We start from the raw sequence: 21,106 nt of genomic DNA, 5'->3' as shown, positions 1-21,106 counted from the left end.
AGCTGCACTACCTGAGCCACTTGTGTGGGTTGTAGACTCCGTCTCATGCTACCACTAGAGTGAAAGCACCGCCAGCATTCAAAAGTGACCAAAACATCAGCCAGGAAGCATAGGAACTGAGAAGTGGTCTGTGGTCACCACCTGCAGAACCACTCCTTTATTGGGGGTGTCTTGCTAATTGCCTATTATTTTCACCTGTTGTCTATTCCATTTGCACAACAGCATGTGAAATTTATTGTCAATCAGTGTTGCTTCCTAAGTGGACAGTTTGATTTCACAGAAGTGTGATTGACTTGGAGTTACATTGTTGTTTTAGTGTTCCCTTTATTTTTTAAAGCAGTGTGTGTGTATATATATATATATATATATATATATATAGAAAGTACCAGTCAAAAGTTTGTACACACCTACTCATTCAAGGGTTTTTCTTTATTTTTACTGTAGAATAATAGTGAAGACATCAACTATGAAATAACACACATGGAATCATGTAATAACCCAAAAGTGTTAAACAAACTAGCCACCCTTTGCCTCAATGACAGCTTTGCACACTCTTGGCATTCTCCCAACCAGCTTCACCTTGAATGCTTTTCCAACAGTCTTGAAGGAGTTCCCACATATGCTGAGCACTTGTTGGCTGCTTTTTCTTCACTCTGCTGTCCAACTCATCCCAAACCATCTCAATTGGGTTGAGGTTGGGTGATTGTAGAGGCCAGGTCATCTAATACAGCAATTCATCACTCTCCTTGGTCAAATAGCCCTTACACATCCTGGAGGTGTGTTGGGTCATTGTCCTGTTGAAAAACAAATGATGAGATGGCGTATTACTGCAGAATGCTGTGGGAGCCATGCTGTTGAAGTGTGTCTTGAATTCTAAATAAATCACTGACAGTGTCACCAGCAAAGCACCATCACACCATCACCTCCATGCTTCACAGTGGGAGCCACACATGTGGAGATCATCCATTCACCTACTCTGCATCTGACAAAAACTTGGCGGTCGGATCTCAAATTTGGACTCATCAGATCAAAGGACAGATTTCCACCGGTCTAATGTCCATTGCTCGTGTTCCTTGGTCCAAGCTTGTCTCTTCTTATTGGTGTCCTTTTAGTAGTGGTTTCTTTGCAGCAATTCAACCAAGAAGACGTATCTCAAAGACACACCAACATGCTTGAAGGTTGGAGGTTGGAGCAGGGGGTGCCACACTGGGCGCCCACTTGTGTGGGTTGTAGACTCCGTCTCATGCTACCACTAGAGTGAAAGCACTGCCAGCATTCAAAAGTGACCAAAACATCAGCTAGGAAGCATAGTAACTGAGAAATGGTCTGTAGTCACCACCTGCAGAACCACTCCTTTATTTGGGGATTGTCTTGCTAAATGCCTATAATTTCCACCTGTTGTCTATTCCATTTGCACGACAGCATGTGAAATGTATTGTCAATCAGTGTTGCTTCCTAAGTGGACAGTTGGATTTCACAGAAGTGTGATTGACTTGGAGTTACATTGTGTTGTTTAAGTGTTTTTTGAGCAGTGTATTTAAATACTACATTTTTCCCTCTAAAAGTATTGACAGGTGGCACCGTTGACTGATTACATCAATATCCTTCTTACAATAAATTAATCATATTTTGAAAGAATAACTGAAAATGATTTGCATAAAGAAAAGGACCGGGAAATCTGGTCACAATACAGACACATTTTTTTTAAATTCCATGTGTCGATGTAACAGTATATCTTCACGTCCATACCCTCGCCCATACCCGCGCTCGAACCTCGCCCATACCCGCACTCGAACCTCACCCATACCCGCGCTCGAACCTCACCCATACCCGCGCTCGAACCTCACCCATACCCGCGCTCGAACCTCACCCATACCCGCGCTCGAACCTCACCCATACCCGCGCTCGAACCTCACCCATACCCGCGCTCGAACCTCACCCATACCCGCCCATACCCGCGCTCGAACCTCGCCCATACCCGCGCTCGAACCTCACCCATACCCGCGCTCGAACCTCACCCATACCCGCGCTCGAACCTCACCCATACCCGCACTCGAACCTCGCCCATACCCGCGCTCGAACCTCACCCATACCCGCACTCGAACCTCACCCATACCCGCACTCGAACCTCACCCATACCCGCGCTCGAACCTCACCCATACCCGCACTCGAACCTCACCCATACCCGCACTCGAACCTCACCCATACCCGCGCTCGAACCTCGCCCATACCCGCGCTCGGACCTCACCCATACCCGCACTCGAACCTCGCCCATACCCGCGCTCGAACCAGGGACCCTCAGCACACAGACAACAGTCACCCACGAAGCATCATTACCCATTGCTCCACATAGGCCGCGTGGCTCTTGCAGAGCAAGGGGAACCACTACTTCAAGGGCTCAAAGCGAGTGACTGCGCCAATTGAAATGCTATTAGCGTGCACCACCGCTAACTAGCTAGCCATTTCACATCCGGTACTAGACATCCTGGAAATATGGGCACAATGTGCATTCGGGAAAGTATTCAGACCCCTTCACCTTTTCCACATTTTGATACGTTATAGCCTTATTCTAAAATCAATTTAATTGTTTTTTTCCCTCATCAATCTACACACAATACCCCATAATGACAAAGCAAAAAAAATGAACAATTCAGGCCAAAAATAGTTACATCTTGGTTTCATGAGGCCAGAGAATTTTGTTTCTGGTGGTCTGAGAGTTTTTTAGGTGCCTTTGGCAAATTCCAAGCAGGCTGTCATGTGCCTTTTACTGAGGAGTGGCTTCTGTCTGGGTACGATACCATAAAGGCCTGATTGGTGGAGTGCTGCAGAGATGATTGTCCTTCTGGAATGTTCTCCTATCTTCACAGAGGAACTCTGGTGCTCTGTCAGTGACCATTGGGTTCTTGGCCACCTCTCTGACCAAGGCCTTTCTCCCCCAATTGCTCAGTTTAGCCAGGCAATCAGCTCTAGGAAGAGTCTTGGTGGTTCCAAACTTCTTCCATTTAAGAATGATGGAGATCACTGTGTTCTTGGGGACATTCAAAAGCTGCATACATTTTTGGTACCCTTCCTCTGATCTGTGCCTCGACACAATCCTGTCTCGGAGCGCTACGGACAATTCCTTCAACCTCATGGTTTGGTTTTTGCTTTGACATGCAACGGTCAATTATGGGACTTTATATAGACAGGTGTGTGTCTTTCCAAATCATGTCCAATCAATTGACTTTATCACAGGTGGCCTCCAATGAAGTTGTAGAAACATCGTAAGGATGATCAATGGAAACATGATGCACCTGAACTCAATTTCGAGTCTCATAGCAAAGATTCTGAAATACTTGCGTAAATAAGGTATTTTCTCTTTATTATTTTTAATACGTTTGCAAACATTTCTAAAAACCTGTTTTCGTTTTGTCATTATAGGATATTGTGTGTAGATTGAGGATTTTTCTTTTAATTTAATCAATTTTAGAATAAGGCTGTTATGTAACTAAATGTGGAAAAAGTAAAGGGGTCTGAATAGTTTCTGAAGGCAGTTTAGAATTAAGGGGTCTGAATACTTTCCGAAGGCAGTTTAGAATTAAGGGGTCTGAATACTTTCCGAAGGCAGTTTAGAATTAAGGGGTCTGAATACTTTCCGAAGGCAGTTTAGAATTAAGGGGTCTGAATACTTTCCGAAGGCAGTTTAGAATTAAGGGGTCTGAATACTTTCCGAAGGCAGTTTAGAATTAAGGGGTCTGAATACTTTCCGAAGGCAGTTTAGAATTAAGGGGTCTGAATACTTTCCGAAGGCAGTTTAGAATTAAGGGGTCTGAATACTTTCCGAAGGCAGTTTAATATTATAGATTCAATAAACAAAGTAATGAACAAAAAGTCCCTCCTACCATGATACTTTGTATGATAGGCAGACGTAGACCTATCCATAGCCTGCATACCTCCTATACTCTTAGAAAAAAAAGATGCTATCTAGACCCTGAAACAGTTCTTCGGCTGTCCCCATAGGACAACCCTTTGAAGGAGGCTTTTTGGTTCCAGGTAGAACCCTTTTGGGGTTCCATGTAAAACCCTTTACATAGAGAGTTCTACATGGAACCCAAAAGAGTTCTAAATGTAGCCAAAAAGGGTTCTACCCGGAACCAAAAAGGGTTGTCCTTTGGGGAAAGCCGAAGATCCCTTTTGGAACCCTTTTTTCTAAAAGTGAATAACTCTTGACTGTCCTCTGGAAGAACACCAGAGCCTCGTCCAGCCTGTGTAGTGCCTTGTACACCAGGCCCATGTGGAAAGAGAGGTCTCCAACGTCCTCAGTCCAGCCACTGCTGTTTCAAGAATCTCCCCAGGCACTTCAGACGCTCTGGGGTTTACCTACCGCCACATAGACTGCCCCGAGGTTGAAGAGAAAACAGTACTGGCCCCAGGGAGAGGATGGATCTTCACAGGATGACAGAAAGGCCCTGTAACAGCGAGAAAGTGTTTTGTCTTGGGAATGTTGTGTTTGAGGACTCTCCTTGTTCGGCTCTGGAGCTGAGGACCTTCCAGCTGCAGTTCGGTTTGTGATCCTTGTAAACACAGACATTCCACTCAATCTACGAACAGAGGCATTCAATGGAGACAACGATTGTATGATAGCGGTAAAAGCCTTTTATGATCCAATGGCTCACTATTTACAATTGTTACTTACCACTTGTCAAGTGGTAAAGCAGCCAGTCATTAGATCATGGTGGTTTAATCTGTCACATTACAGAACAGGAGCCTTTATGAGTCTGTTTGGTTATAAATGAATGGATAAAAGTGATGGCATTATGCAACAGGTTTTCTACCAACAAACTTTATAAATGTGTGTTTTGCGACCAAGCCTGGTTCCATATCTATTTAACTCCTATGGTTGTTGTCATGTAAATGCCCAAAGGAGTTGTCAAGACAACACAAACAGCTCTGGGACCAGGCTATTTCGCTTCTCTGTGCCATGATAACAAGTTTTACTTAAAAAATACAAGACACCATTTTTTATTAATTTTTATTATGCATCCAAGTAATAATATTTGTTTACACAAACAGGAATACATTTGTCACATTGAAATAGTTTGGATACTATTTCCATGACAACAATACAAAATCAAAAACAGAAAAAGCACAACAATAAACAAACATAATAATTGAATATTATACAATGGCAACAAAACTTATAACTGCAATACATGAAATTCATGAATTGTAATAGTGGTAGTTGTTATATTTGTTATTTCTCAGGGTTTCTTTAGCTACGCACGTGGCGCACGTGGTCTCTTTCGGTGAGTATGAAGTGTATGGTCAAAATTGCAATCTAAAGCCTACATTAAAGCTATACCTTCTGCAATTACAACGCAGACATTACTACAACAACAAACATGTCATCAAATGGGTTAATTGTCTGCTTGAATCTCATTTACATAAAACTGACATGTGTAGTCCAAATGGAATCTCATTTACATAAAACTGACAGCTGTAGTCCAAATGGAATCTCATTTACATAAAACTGACATGTGTAGTCCAAATGGAATCGCATTTACATAAAACTGACAGGTGTAGTCCAAATGGAATCTCATTTACATAACACTGACATGTGTAGTCCAAATGGAATCTCATTTACATAAAACTGACAGGTGTAGTCCAAAAGGAATCTCATTTACATAAAACTGACATGTGTAGTCCAAATGGAATCTCATTTACATAACACTGACATGTGTAGTCCAAATGGAATCTCATTTACATAACACTGACATGTGTAGTCCAAATGGAATCTCATTTACATAAAACTGACAGGTGTAGTCCAAATGGAATCTCATTTACATAAAACTGACAGGTGTAGTCCAAATGGAATCTCATTTACATAAAACTGACATGTGTAGTCCAAATGGCATCTCATTTACATAACACTGACATGTGTAGTCCAAATGGAATCTCATTTACATAAAACTGACATGTGTAGTCCAAATGGAATCTCATTTACATAAAACTGACAAGAGGTGTAGTCCAAATGGAATCTCATTTACATAAACCTGACAGAGGTGTAGTCCAAATGGAATCTCATTTACATAAAACTGACAAGAGGTGTAGTCCAAATGGAATCTCATTTACATAAAACTGACAAGAGGTGTAGTCCAAATGGAATCTCATTTACATAAACCTGACAAGAGATGTAGTCCAAATGGAATCGTAAGGGGTGAAATATTATATATACATAATATTACTTTTCCAGTGTTGCGGATTGCTACATATAAGCACATCATTATGAACTAACCATTCTGTATCTTTACCTATTTAAACAGTAACAATAACCTGTTCTACAGAGTTTCTCCATCTAGACTGACTATTGGAGCGCCCATCAGCAGTGGGCTAAAAGGCCTTGTACTGTGATCAGTCGCTCATAAGTAGCACACCAGTCTGGTTACTAAAGGCTATGACATGTAATAACAGGCTATAAACCGTACTCTGATCGTTCATTCATACGTAGCATACCGGTCTGGTTACTAAAGGCTATGACATGTAATAACAGGCTATAACTCTTCTACTCCCTCTACCACAGGGTTTCACCATAGCACACTGAGAGAGCAAGCCTGTCCTTGGTGTGTGTGTGTGTGTGTGTGTGTGTGTGTGTGTGTGTGTGTGTGTGTGTGTGTGTGTGTGTGTGTGTGTGTGTGTGTGTGTGTGTGTGTGTGTGTGTGTGTGTGTGTGTGTGTGTGTGTGTGTGTGTGTGTGTGTGTGTGTGTGTGTGTGTGTGTGTGTATTTGGCTCCCAACATGACATTCCTCTCCTGATTGACTTTACAGTAACATTGATCTGAACCAGACAGACAGACATTTTCTTTTAAAGTCCTTGACAAGTGAATGAATCTCTCTGACTCTTTAACTCATGGTAATCATCTCATATTTGTCCTTAAGACTGCTGTCCTCCTCCAGATCTTCTTCCTCCTCTTCGTCCTCCTCCTCTTCCTCCTCGTGGGGTTTCTCAGGCTGTTTGTGATGCATCTCGATGAACAGGAAGTAGACCAGAGCCCCGACCACGCCCCCTATCATCGGCCCCGCCACCGGGACCCACCACCAGTAGTCTGAAGTGCTGTATATAGGTAGGCACACACACACACACACACACATATATACACACACACACACATTACAAGAACACATAACACAGGCAATAGATGAAGGTATAAGAACACATTATCCAGCTGTCCTTCTGGATAATGCTGTGACGCGTCTAGCCACACTTATAAATACTTTGTTAAGCCTTGTACATGGGCACTCGGAAAGTATTCAGACCCCTTGACTTTTTACACATTTTGTTACATTACAGCCTTATTCTAAAATTGATTAAATTGTTTTTTCCCCCCCTCATCAAATCTACACACAACACCCCATAGTAACAAAGCAAAAACAGTTTTTTAAATGTTTGCAAATGTATTAAAAATAAAAATATGAAATATGACATTTACATAAATAGATTAAAGCACCTTTGGCAGTGATTACAGCCTAGAGTCTTCTTGGGTATGACGCCACAAGCTTGGCACACATGTATTTGGGGAGTTTCTCCCATTCTTCTCTGCAGATCCTTTCAACTCTGTCAGGTTGGATGGGGAGCATCACTGCACAGCTATTTTCAGGTCTCTCCAGAGATATCCGATCATGTTCAAGTCCGGGCTTTTGCTGGGCCACTCGAGGATATTCAGAGACTTGTCCTGAAGCCACTCCTGCGTTGTCTTGGCTGTGTGCTTAGGGTCATTGTCCTGTTGGAAGGTGAACCTTTGCCCCAGTCTGAGGTCCTGAGGGCTCTGGAGCAGGTTTTCATCAAGGATCTCTCTTTACTTTTCTCTGTTCTTCTTTCTCTCGATCCTGACTAGTCTGCCAGTACCTGCCACTGAAAAACATCCCCACAGCATGATGCTGCCACCACCTTGCTTCACCATAGGGATGGTTCCAGGTTTCCTCCAGACGTGATGCTTGGCATTCAGACCAAAGTGTTCAATCTTGGTTTCATCAGACCAGAGAATCTTGTTTTTCATGGTCTGAGTCCTTTAGGTGCCTTTGGCAAACTCCAAGCGTGCTGTCATGTGCCTTTTACTGAGGAGTGGCTTCCATCTGGCTACTCTACCATAAAGGCCTGATTGGTGGAGTGCTGCAGAGATGGTTGTCCTTCTGGGAAGGTTCTCCCATCTCCACAGAGGAACTCTGGAAAGTATTGTAGGTTATACTCGGTGGGGTCTGTAGAATGTACAGTTGGAAGTTTACATACACCTCAGCCAAACACATCTAAACTTAGTTTTTCACAATTCCTGAATGTGAAATGTCAGAACAATAGTTGAGAGAATGATTTATTTCAGCTTTTATTTATTTCATCACATTCCTAGTGGGTCAGAAGTTTACATACACTCAATTAGTATTTGGTATCATTGCCTTTAAATTGTTTAACTTGGGTCAAATGTTTCGGGTTGCCTTCCAGAAGCTTCCCGCAATAAGTTGGGTGAATTTTGGCCCATTCCTCCTTACAGAGCTGGTGTAACTGAATCAGGTTTGTAGGCCTCCTTGCTCGCACACGCTTTTTCAGTTCTGCCCACAAATTTTCTATAGGATTGAGGTCAGGGCTTTGTGATGGCCACACCAATACCTTGACTTTGTCCTTAAGCCATTTTGCCACAACTTTGGAAGTATGCTTGGGGTCATTGTCCATTTGGAAGACCCATTGGCGACCAAGCTTTAACTTTCTGACTGATGTCTTGAGATGTTGCTTCAATATATCCACATAATTTTCCTGCCTCATGATGCCATCTATTTTGTGAAGTCCCTCCTGCAGGAAAGCACCCCCACAACATGATGCTGCCACCCCCGTGCTTCACAGTTGGGATGGTGTTCTTCGGCTTGCAAGCGTTCCCCTTTTTCCTCCAAACATAACGATGGTCATTATGGCCAAACAGTTATATTTTTGTTTCATCAGACCAGAGTACATTTCTCCAAAAAGTATGATCTTTGTCCCCATGTGCAGTTGCAAACCGTAGTCTGGCTTTTTTATGGTGGTTTTGGAGCAGTTGCTTCTTCCTTACTGAGTGGCCTTTCAGGTTATGTCGATATAGGACTTGTTTTACTGTGGATATAGATACTTTTGTACCCGTTTCCTCCAGCATCTTCACAAGGTCCTTTGCTGTTGTTCTGGGATTGATTTGCACTTTCGCACCAAAGTACATTCATTCATTCAGGTCTTAGCTGATTTCTTTAGATTTTCCCATGATGTCAAGCAAAGAGGCACTGAGTTTGAAGGTAGGCCTTGAAATACATCCACAGGTACACCTCCAATTGACTCAAATGATGTCAATTAACCTATCAGAAGCTTCTAAAGCCATTTTCTGGAATTTCCAAGCTGCTTAAAGGCACAGTCAACTTAGTGTATATAAACTTCTGACCCACTGGAATTGTGAGACAGTGAATTATAAGTGAAATAATCTGTCTGTGGAAAAATGACATGTGTCATGCACAAAGTAGATGTCCTAACCGACTTGCCAAAATTATAGTTTGTTAACAAGAAATTTGTGGAGTGGTTGAAAAACGAGTTTTAATGATTCCAACCTAAGTGTATGTAAACTTCCGACTTCAACTGTATATACTTGAAAATGTATCAATTGACCAATTCGGCACATTTGGGCAAACTCCTGGCAGACTTGACACAAAATACTGTGCAGTGTTGTATTTATTTACTGGATCAGTCTGAAACTTTGCACACACCCTGCTGCCATCTCTTGGCCAAAATCTAAATTACACTTAGACTCCTATCTGAATGTGTGGCCTTTCTCTTGCATTTCAAAGATGAAGGGAAATATATATATATATATTAACTCATGTTTTTTTGTTTGTATTATCTTTTACCAGATCTAATGTGTTATATTCTCCTATATTAATTTCACATTTCCACAAACTTCAAAGTGTTCCCTTTCAAATAGTATCAAGAATATACGGAAATGTGTCCTTATTACAGGTCCTGAGCTACAGACAGTTAGATTTGGGTATGTCATTTTAGGTGGAAATTTTAAAAAAGGGTCCGATCCTTAATTTAAGAACTATGGAGGCCACTGTGTTGTTTGTTGACCTTCAATGCTGCAGAAATGTTTTGCAACCTTTCCCCAGATCTGTGCCTCGACACAATCCTGTCTTGGCGCTCTATGGAAAATTCCTTCCACCTCACGGCTTGTTTTTTTGTTTTTTTTGCTCTGACCTGCACTGTCAACTGTGAGACCTTATGCACAGGTGTGTGCCTTTCCAAATCATGTCCAATCCATTTAATTTACCACAGGTGGACCTCGATCAACTTGTAGAAACGTCTAACGGATGATCAATGACAACGGGATGCACCAGAGCTCCATTTTGAGTCTCATAGCAAAGGGTCTGAATACTTACGTATGTAAATAAGGCATTTCTGTTTATTTGTAATACATTTGCAAACATTTCTAAAAACCTGTTTTCGCTTTGTCATTATGGGGTATTGTGATGTCATTATGGGGTATTGTGATGTCATTATGGGGTATTGTGATGTCATTATGGGGTATTGTGATGTCATTATGGGGTATTGTGCGGAGATTGAGGGTAAAAACAATTTATGTTTTAATCCATTTTAGAATAAGGCTGTAACGTCATAAAATGTGGAAAAAGTTAAAGGGTCTAAATGCACTATAAGTGCGTCTAAATGCACTATAAGTGCGTCTAAATGCAGCCGTCACAGAATTATCCAAAAAGACAACTGTTTGTTTTTTACAGCACCATTATAATTGAAATCTCAGTCTACTTTCCAAGCACCAATGCTTTTAAAGTTCAATTAAAGGAATCCATGTACAATTCAATAGTAGGCAACCCAACGGGGTTAGCACAGAGCATGACAACAGATAATTAGCTAACATTGACTGCATGTGATGTGTTGTGTTGCTATGCATGTGAGGTTATATAACACCAATCAACACACGGTTGTTTTTTTCACCTATCAATACCAGACAATCAAAGGACGATTTGATTAAAACGGTCAACTAATAATCAAGCTACTTTTTGGAATAGATCCAGTAAGTGGAACTAGAAGGTTGTGAAACACTGGTCTAGTCTTTGATCGACATGAACCCTTCTATTTGAGTTACCTGAACCCTTCTATTTGAGTTACCTGAACCCTTCTATTTGAGTTACCTGAGCCCTTCTATATGAGTTACCTGAACCCTTCTGTATGAGTTACCTGAACCCTTCTATTTGAGTTACCTGAGCCCTTCTATTTGAGTTACCTGAACCCTTCTATTTGAGTTACCTGAACCCTTCTATATGAGTTACCTGAACCCTTCTATTTGAGTTACCTGAACCCTTCTATTTGAGTTACCTGAACCCTTCTATTTGAGTTACCTGAACCCTTCTATTTGAGTTACCTGAACCCTTCTATTTGAGTTACCTGAGCCCTTCTATATGAGTTACCCAAACCCTTCTATATGAGTTACCTGAACCCTTCTATATGAGCTACCTGAAGACTCCCCAGTCTGCTACTGCAGTGAAGTGCCGTGACCCGGATGTCTGGCAGGGTTGAGGTGGTACTTACCTCTAATCTTAGCCGCATATATTATAGTATACAGTATTATATTATGAGTTACCTGAACACCTCCCAACCCCAGCCTGCTACAGCAGTAAAGAGTCGTGGCCCCAGGTCCCTGGCAGGGTTGAGGGGGTACCCACAGTTCAGCCCCATGGACACTCCGATAGCCATGATGATCAGGCCGATGCACAGTGGCTCCATGCCTCTAGGGGCGCCGATGTTCTTCCCATCGCTGATGGCCAGGATACACAACACCAGCATGCCTGTTCCCGCTGCCTGGAGAGTACAAAGAATACAGTATGAAGATGGGCAGAATCCCTGTTCCCACTGCCTGGAGAGTACAAAGAATACAGTATGAAGATGGGCAGAATCCCTGTTCCCGCTGCCTGGAGAGTACAATCAAAGAATACAGTATGAAGATGGGCAGAATCCCTGTTCACGCTGCCTGGAGAGTACAAAGAATACAGTATGAAGATGGGCAGAATCCCTGTTCACGCTGCCTGGAGAGTACAATCAAAGAATACAGTATGAAGATGGGCAGAATCCCTGTTCACGCTTCCTGGAGAATACAATCAAAGAATACAGTATGAAGATGGGCAGAATCCCTGTTCCCGCTGCCTGGAGAGTACAAAGAATACAGTATGAAGATGGGCAGAATCCCTGTTCCCGCTGCCTGGGTGGTACAATCAAAGAATACAGTATGAAGATGGGCAGAATCCCTGTTCCCGCTGCCTGGAGAGTACAAAGAATACAGTATGAAGATGGGCAGAATCCCTGTTCACGCTGCCTGGAGAGTACAAAGAATACAGTATGAAGATGGGCAGAATCCCTGTTCCCACTGCCTGGAGAGTACAATCAAAGAATACAGTATGAAGATGGGCAGAATCCCTGTTCCCGCTGCCTGGAGAATACAAAGAATACAGTATGAAGATGGGCAGAATCCCTGTTCCCGCTGCCTGGAGAGTACAAAGAATACAGTATGAAGATGGGCAGAATCCCTGTTCCCGCTGCCTGGAGAGTACAAAGAATACAGTATGAAGATGGGCAGAATCCCTGTTCACGCTGCCTGGAGAGTACAAAGAATACAGTATGAAGATGGGCAGAATCCCTGTTCCCGCTGCCTGGAGAGTACAAAGAATACAGTATGAAGATGGGCAGAGTCCCTGTTCACGCTGCCTGGAGAGTACAAAGAATACAGTATGAAGATGGGCAGAATCCCTGTTCCCACTGCCTGGAGAGTACAATCAAAGAATACAGTATGAAGATGGGCAGAATCCCTGTTCCCATTGCCTGGAGAATACAACGAATACAGTATGAAGATGGGCAGAATCCCTGTTCACGCTGCCTGGAGAGTACAATCAAAGAATACAGTATGAAGATGGGCAGAATCCCTGTTCACGCTGCCTGGAGAGTACAAAGAATACAGTATGAAGATGGGCAGAATCCCTGTTCACGCTGCCTGGAGAGTACAAAGAATACAGTATGAAGATGGGCAGAATCCCTGTTCCCATTGCCTGGAGAATACAACGAATACAGTATGAAGATGGGCAGAATCCCTGTTCACGCTGCCTGGAGAGTACAATCAAAGAATACAGTATGAAGATGGGCAGAATCCCTGTTCCCGCTGCCTGGAGAGTACAAAGAATACAGTATGAAGATGGGCAGAATCCCTGTTCACGCTGCCTGGAGAGTACAAAGAATACAGTATGAAGATGGGCAGAATCCCTGTTCCCACTGCCTGGAGAGTACAATCAAAGAATACAGTATGAAGATGGGCAGAATCCCTGTTCCCATTGCCTGGAGAATACAAAGAATACAGTATGAAGATGGGCAGAATCCCTGTTCCCGCTGCCTGGAGAGTACAAAGAATACAGTATGAAGATGGGCAGAATCCCTGTTTCCGCTGCCTGGAGAGTACAAAGAATACAGTATGAAGATGGGCAGAATCCCTGTTCACGCTGCCTGGAGAGTACAATCAAAGAATACAGTATGAAGATGGGCAGAATCCCTGTTCACGCTGCCTGGAGAGTACAAAGAATACAGTATGAAGATGGGCAGAATCCCTGTTCCCGCTGCCTGGAGAGTACAAAGAATACAGTATGAAGATGGGCAGAATCCCTGTTCCCGCTGCCTGGAGAGTACAAAGAATACAGTATGAAGATGGGCAGAATCCCTGTTCCCGCTGCCTGGAGAATACAAAGAATACAGTATGAAGATGGGCAGAATCCCTGTTCCCGCTGCCTGGAGAGTACAAAGAATACAGTATGAAGATGGGCAGAATCCCTGTTCCCGCTGCCTGGAGAGTACAAAGAATACAGTATGAAGATGGGCAGAATCCCTGTTCCCGCTGCCTGGAGAATACAAAGAATACAGTATGAAGATGGGCAGAATCCCTGTTCACGCTGCCTGGAGAGTACAAAAAGAATACAGTATGAAGATGGGCAGAATCCCTGTTCACGCTGCCTGGAGAGTACAATCAAAGAATACAGTATGAAGATGGGCAGAATCCCTGTTCACGCTGCCTGGAGAGTACAAAGAATACAGTATGAAGATGGGCAGAATCCCTGTTCCCACTGCCTGGAGAATACAAAGAATACAGTATGAAGATGGGCAGAATCCCTGTTCCCGCTGCCTGGAGAGTACAAAGAATACAGTATGAAGATGGGCAGAATCCCTGTTCCCACTGCCTGGAGAGTACAAAGAATACAGTATGAAGATGGGCAGAATCCCTGTTCACGCTGCCTGGAGAGTACAAAAAGAATACAGTATGAAGATGGGCAGAATCCCTGTTCCCACTGCCTGGAGAGTACAATCAAAGAATACAGTATGAAGATGGGCAGAATCCCTGTTCCCACTGCCTGGAGAGTACAATCAAAGAATACAGTATGAAGATGGGCAGAATCCCTGTTCCCACTGCCTGGAGAGTACAAAAAGAATACAGTATGAAGATGGGCAGAATCCCTGTTCCCACTGCCTGGAGAATACAATCAAAGAATACAGTATGAAGATGGGCAGAATCCCTGTTCCCGCTGCCTGGAGAATACAAAGAATACAGTATGAAGATGGGCAGAATCCCTGTTCACGCTGCCTGGAGAGTACAATCAAAGAATACAGTATGAAGATGGGCAGAATCCCTGTTCACGCTGCCTGGAGAGTACAAAGAATACAGTATGAAGATGGGCAGAATCCCTGTTCACGCTGCCTGGAGAGTACAAAGAATACAGTATGAAGATGGGCAGAATCCCTGTTCCCATTGCCTGGAGAATACAACAATACAGTATGAAGATGGGCAGAATCCCTGTTCACGCTGCCTGGAGAGTACAATCAAAGAATACAGTATGAAGATGGGCAGAATCCCTGTTCACGCTGCCTGGAGAGTACAAAGAATACAGTATGAAGATGTGCAGAATCCCTGTTCCCACTGCCTGGAGAATACAAAGAATACAGTATGAAGATGGGCAGAATCCCTGTTCCCGCTGCCTGGAGAGTACAATCAAAGAATACAGTATGAAGATGTGCAGAATCCCTGTTCCCGCTTGTCGGAGATGTCATGGCAACATTGGCTAGCTAAACTCATGTGTAGAAACACGTGATCGAGGCTAATGGTCATCTCACGATGAACTGTGCATGTGAAGGCCGTCAAATTAAAAGGCACTTCTTCGATATAAAGTTGTTTTTGAAGAAAATATAAAAACGTATCAGTTTGTCACTTTCACGAGGTTGTAGTGTTCAACTACTCAACTACTCAATTCAACTACATGTTCAACTACTCAAGACATTGGCTCTAATCTTGGTTGTTCCTTTAGATTTAGATATTTTTTTTTGGATGATTACGGAAGAGCTTTTCACTTCTCTCATTGACTTCTAAAACCCCGGTCTGGTCTGTTTCGGAAAACGCTCAATGTTGCGCCTCTGGGTTTAAAATCTCTGTGGTAAGACGATTAAAAAATATATTTTATTGTTGACAACAGCATTGGGTCAATTACATTTCAACTCAGTCAATTCAGGAAGGAAATGGACCGTGGTTGATCATTTAAATAAAAGGACATTCAGTAATACCTGGTGATATTTTCATTTATTTTTAATATTCCAGCAGGATATAAAGAAAATAGTTGAAATGTTATTTTTTATATTTGTTGGGAGAACATAATGTTATTCTTCATCCAGGCTGTATCACAACCGGCCGTGATTGGGAGTCCCATAGGGCGGTGCACAATTGGCCCAGTGTCGTCCAGGTTTGGCCGAGTTAGGGTTTGGCCGAGTTAGGGTTTGGCCGAGTTAGGGATTGGCCGAGTTAGGGTTTGGCCGAGTTAGGGTTTGGCCGAGTTAGGGTTTGGCCAGGGTAGGCCGTCATTGTAAATAATATTTTTTTATTAACTGACTTGCCTAGTTATATAAAAATGTAAACATTTAAATATATATAAATATAATAATGTTATTCTTTCTATTTGTTGTGAGAATAATGTTATTCTTTCTATTTGTTGTGAGAATAATGTTATTCTTTATATATATATATTTATATACATGTACTATTATTGGCACCCATCTTTGTTTTGTTACATGTCTACTCCACATCAATTTGACAAACATGGCACTTTTTTTGCATAGTAGTTACAAAGCAAAATGTAGTTATTTGATATACATTACGTCTGGATAGATACACATGCGGTATACATAACATACAGTGCATTCGTTAAGTATTTAGACCCCTTGACTTTTCAACACTATTTTGTTACGTTACAGGCTTATTCTAAAATGGATTTAAAAAATTAAAAAATCTTCATCAATCTACACACACCTCATAATGACAAAGCAAAAACAGATTTTTAGATGTATTAAATATTTAAAAAACTAAAATATCACATTTACATAAGTATTCAGACTCTTTACTCAGTACTTTGTTGAAACACCTTTGGCAGCGATTAGAGCCTCGAGTCTTCTTGGGTATGACGCTACAAGCTTAGCATACCTGTATTTGGGGAGTTTCTCCCATTCTTCTCTGCAGATCCTCTCAAGCTCTGTCAGGTTGGATGGGGAGCATTGCTGCACAGCTATTTTCAGGTCTCTTCCAATCTTGTTTTTCATGGTCTGAGAGTCCTTTAGGTGCCTTTGGCAAACTCCAAGCGGGCTGTCATGTGCCTTTTACTGAGGAGTGGCTTCCGTCTGGCCACTCTACCATAAAGGCCTGATTGGTGGAGTTCTGCAGAGATGGTTGTCCTTCTGGAAGGTTCTGCCATCTCCACAGAGGAACTCTGGTGCTCTGTCAGAGTGACCAGAGGGTTCTTGGTCACCTCCCTGACCAAGGCCCTTCCGCCCCGATTGCTCAGTTTGGTTGGGTGGCCAGCTCTTGGAAGAGTCTTGGTGGTCACAAACTTCCTCCATTTAAGAATAATGGAGGCCACTGTGATCTTGGGGGCCTTAACATTTCTAAAAAATATTTTAGAATAAGGCTGTAACGCAACAAAATATGGAAAAAGTCAAAGGGTCTGAAAACTTTCCGTTTGCACTGTATAGTATTTTTTTGGTCCTAACTACTACAGATCATGGCTTTTTAACCCCACCCCTCAGCTGCTTTCAGCACATCCCACCCATCTCAGTAAAGCTACTCTCAGCCCAGCCCACCTTTCACCGTAAAGCTACTCTCAGCCCATCCCACCTTTCACCGTAAAGCTACTCTCAGCCCAGCCCACCCATCTCTGTAAAGCTACTCTCAGTCCATCCCACCTATCTCTGTAAAGCTACTCTCAGTCCATCCCACCTATCTCTGTAAAGCTACTCTCAGTCCATCCCACCTATCTCTGTAAAGCTACACTCAGTCCATCCCACCTATCTCTGTAAAGCTACTCAGTCCATCCCAACTATCTCTGTAAAGCTACTCAGTCCATCCCACCTATCTCTGTAAAGCTACTCTCAGTCCATCCCACCTATCTCTGTAAAGCTACTCTCAGTCCATCCCACCTTTCACCATAAACCACAGACTTATGATTTCCATGGGCAATATATGTTTAAACTGTGCTGTTTTACATAAATTCTGAACCTTTATAATCGCATAGTATTTACAGATTGTATATTAAAGATTCATATTTTACTAACGGTTTGTATATTATATTGTTGATTGATTGACTATGGGTTTCCAAATCTCAAAAACAGTGCTATTTGTAGGGTTTGTTTCAGGTAAATGTATAGATTTTTCTACAACCTGTGACCAGAAACAAGCTACATAGGGGCAATACCAAAAGAAGTGATCTAATGATTCTGTCCCTTTGCAGCTAAATCTGCAGAGCTGGGATAAATAAATCAACTTAAAATAAATGGTTGTATGCCCCATATACAGGACATAACATTCTGTAGGTGGCAAGAATTTTACATTATCATTTAAATTGAGTGTTGCTTTGTCTATCAGTTCATAAATGATGCACCATGAAAACGGAACATCAAAAATCTCTTCCCACCTATTTTGTAACCTGTATGGCGCCACTGTCAACATTTTGGTTCTCAAATGAAACTGGTATACAGTGCCTTCAGAAAGTATTCATACCCCTTGACTTATTACACATTTTGTTCTGTTACAGCCTGAATTCAAAATTGATTAAATATATATTTATTTTTTCACCGACACAATACCCAATCCCATAATGACCAAGTAAAAACATGTTTTTAGAAATGTTTTCAAATTTATTGAAAATGAAATAGAGAAATATCTCATTTCCATAAGTATTTACACCCCTGGGTCAGTACATGTTTGAATCAGCTTTGCACATGTGGATTGTACAATATTTGCACATTAAACAATTCTTCAAGCTCTATCAAGTTAGTTGTTGATCATTGCTAGACAGTCATTTCCAAGTCTTACCATAGATTTAAGCCGATTAAAGTCTAAACTGTAACTAGGCCACTCAGGAGCATTCAATGTCGTATTGGTAACCAACTTTGGCCTTGTGTTTTAGGTTATTGTCCTGCTGAAAGTTGAATTTGTCTCCCAGTTTATGTTGGAAAGCAGACAGAGCTAGGTTTTCCTCTAAGATTTTGCCTGTGCTTAGCTCTATTCCATTTATTTGTATCCTAAAAAACTCCCTAGCTCTTGACGATGACAAGCATACCCATAACATGATGCAGCCACCACCATGCTTGAAAATATGAAGAGTGGTACTCAGTGATGTGTTGTGTTGGATTTGCCCCAAACATAACGCTTTGTATTCAGGACATAAAGTAAATTTCTTTGCCATATTTTTTGCAGTTTTGCTTTAGTGCCTTATTGCAAACAGGATGCATGTTTTGGAATATTTGTATTGTGACCAGGCTTCCTTCATTTAACTCTGTCATTTAGGTTATTATTGTGGAGTAACTACAAAGGTGTTGATTCATCCTCAGTTTTCTCCTATCACAGCCATTCGTACTAATCTACTGGAGAACCCGCTCTCATTTAAATATAAACATTTGTATGACTGAAGCTTTTAGTGGGAAACTCATTTTCATTATATAAACATGCACGTTTAATTTAGTCTGATTGGCATTCCAAATCAAGTTAAATATTTTTTGCTCATATAATAAATAAATAAAAAACATTTAGTCTGGAGTAGGCAGCACCATAAGGATATAAGTCAACTGTGATATGATTGAAGAGTTAATCAGTGTGATTTTCCATAAATACAGCTATTTAAATAGTCCAGATTCTCAATGAGATTGGGCATTCAGTACAGGGATCCAGATTCCAGACTTAAGAGAGAACTTGAGTCACTGGCATAGAATGACACTTTTGTTTAAAAGCCCTGGATTTTTAACCCCTTCATATTATTGTTGGTTCTGATACCTAACATTTTGATGGCCAGAGCCAATAGATACTGAGACAATGGACAACCTTGTTTTTGCCCTTTAAAAAAAAATCTAATAAAAAAGACAGCAATACAAACAATGACATTCATTGTACTGTTTAATGGGATAGCCAATGTTTTGTCCTTTTGACAGTTCCATACTTTCTGAGATGTAGCCATTATTTACTATTTTACACCTAGGGTTACTATACATAACTTTTACCCATTTTATAAGAGATTCTCCAAAATACAAATATATAAATTCTAGTCCTACTTTATCAAAGGCGTTTTTAAAGTCAGCTATGAATAACAGGCCTGATTTCCCAGATGTTTCATAGTGTTCTATTGTTTCAAGTGCTTGTCTTATATTACCTCCAATGTATCGTCCATGTAAACAACCTGTCTGATTAGAATGAATAATATCTGACAATACCTTCTTAATTCTATGCGCTATGCATTTTGCAAAAATGTTTGCATCACAACACTGAAGTGTAAGGGGCCTCCTTTTTTTTTTAATGGACTAGATCTTTACATATACACCACTTGGATCTTGTTTCAGTAATAATGAAATCAGACCTTCATGTTGAATGTCTGATAATCAACCATTTTATATGAGTGGTTAATTAAAACACGCTAATAGTGGATCTTTGAGTACATCAAAAAAAGATTGAAATAACTCGAATCCTGGAGTTTTTCCAGACTGAAAGGAATGAATTGCATCAAGAAGTTCCTCCGCTGTAATTTGGACTTCATATGAGTCTTTCTGTACAGATGTTCCTTTCACATTATTACTAGGGGGAAAGTCATTTTAGGTAACATTCTTCAGTGGTAATGTTATTCTTTATATTTGTTGTGAGAATAATGTTATTCTTTATATTTGTTGTGAGAACATAATGTTATTCTGAGGACAGGGTACAACATCATCATGACTGACTGTCTAAGACAGGATACAACATCATCATGACTGACTGTCTAAGACAGGATACAACATCATCATGACTGACTGTCTAAGACAGGATACAACATCATCATGACTGACTGTCTAAGACAGGATACAACATCATCATGACTGACTGTCTAAGACAGGATACAACATCATCATGACTGACTGTCTAAGACAGGATACAACATCATCATGACTGACTGTCTAAGACAGGATACAACATCATCATGACTGACTGTCTAAGACAGGATACAACATCATCATGACTGACTGTCTAAGACTGGCTTATAACACCATTGTGACTGTTACAGTGTTGTGTCTGTGTTGATGTTAAAGTGTTTTAAGTAGGTAAGTGTGAACATCAGAACGAGGGTCATTGGCCCCAAAACCCTGCTAACGAGGGGATGTGATGTGTAGGAAAGTGGGACAATCAATTTGCATTAGCAACATGTCCCAGAGAACTGGGGATGTAAAGGTTTAATGGCTAACTGATAAAACATTGTGTAACTACTGGTAACTAGAGCAGACTGGAGTACCAGAGGGGTCGTCTCTCCTCTCAACCCCTTGATTTCGTCTCGCCTGGTTTGCCTAGGTGGTGTTCATTAAGGCACGCAATGGACATTTTTTTGCAACAAAAAACAAAAAATGTGTAGGTGGTAGGTAGGTAGTCCCTCAGAGCATTTTCATCTGTGTGGTGCTTAATGAACATGATACTGGTCTCTCCCCCTGGTCTCCCTCCCCCCCGGTCCACCCTCTTCCCGGTTTCTCCCCCCTGGTC

At 41.6% G+C, this 21,106-nt stretch overlaps 1 protein-coding gene across 2 annotated transcripts in view; it reads right to left on the bottom strand.

The window, feature by feature from the left end:
- Positions 1 to 6,692: 6,692 nt before the first annotated feature.
- Positions 6,693 to 21,106, bottom strand: part of LOC112257568 (aquaporin-9-like) — a 28,255-nt gene continuing 13,841 nt past the window's right edge. For both annotated transcript variants that reach the window (XM_042323965.1, XM_042323919.1), the window contains exons 5-6: positions 11,633 to 11,850; positions 6,693 to 7,089 (exon numbers count right to left, since the gene is read on the bottom strand). In XM_042323965.1, the coding sequence (XP_042179899.1) occupies positions 6,879 to 7,089; positions 11,633 to 11,850 (429 nt within the window). In that variant the 3' untranslated portion in view covers positions 6,693 to 6,878. The remainder of the gene's footprint in view (positions 7,090 to 11,632; positions 11,851 to 21,106) is intronic.

This window comes from Oncorhynchus tshawytscha, linkage group LG01 (assembly GCF_018296145.1).
Source record: "Oncorhynchus tshawytscha isolate Ot180627B linkage group LG01, Otsh_v2.0, whole genome shotgun sequence".
Lineage (NCBI taxonomy): Eukaryota > Metazoa > Chordata > Actinopteri > Salmoniformes > Salmonidae > Oncorhynchus > Oncorhynchus tshawytscha.
Note: the sequence above shows the minus strand (reverse complement) of the source record. Positions and strands in the feature narration are given on the sequence as shown.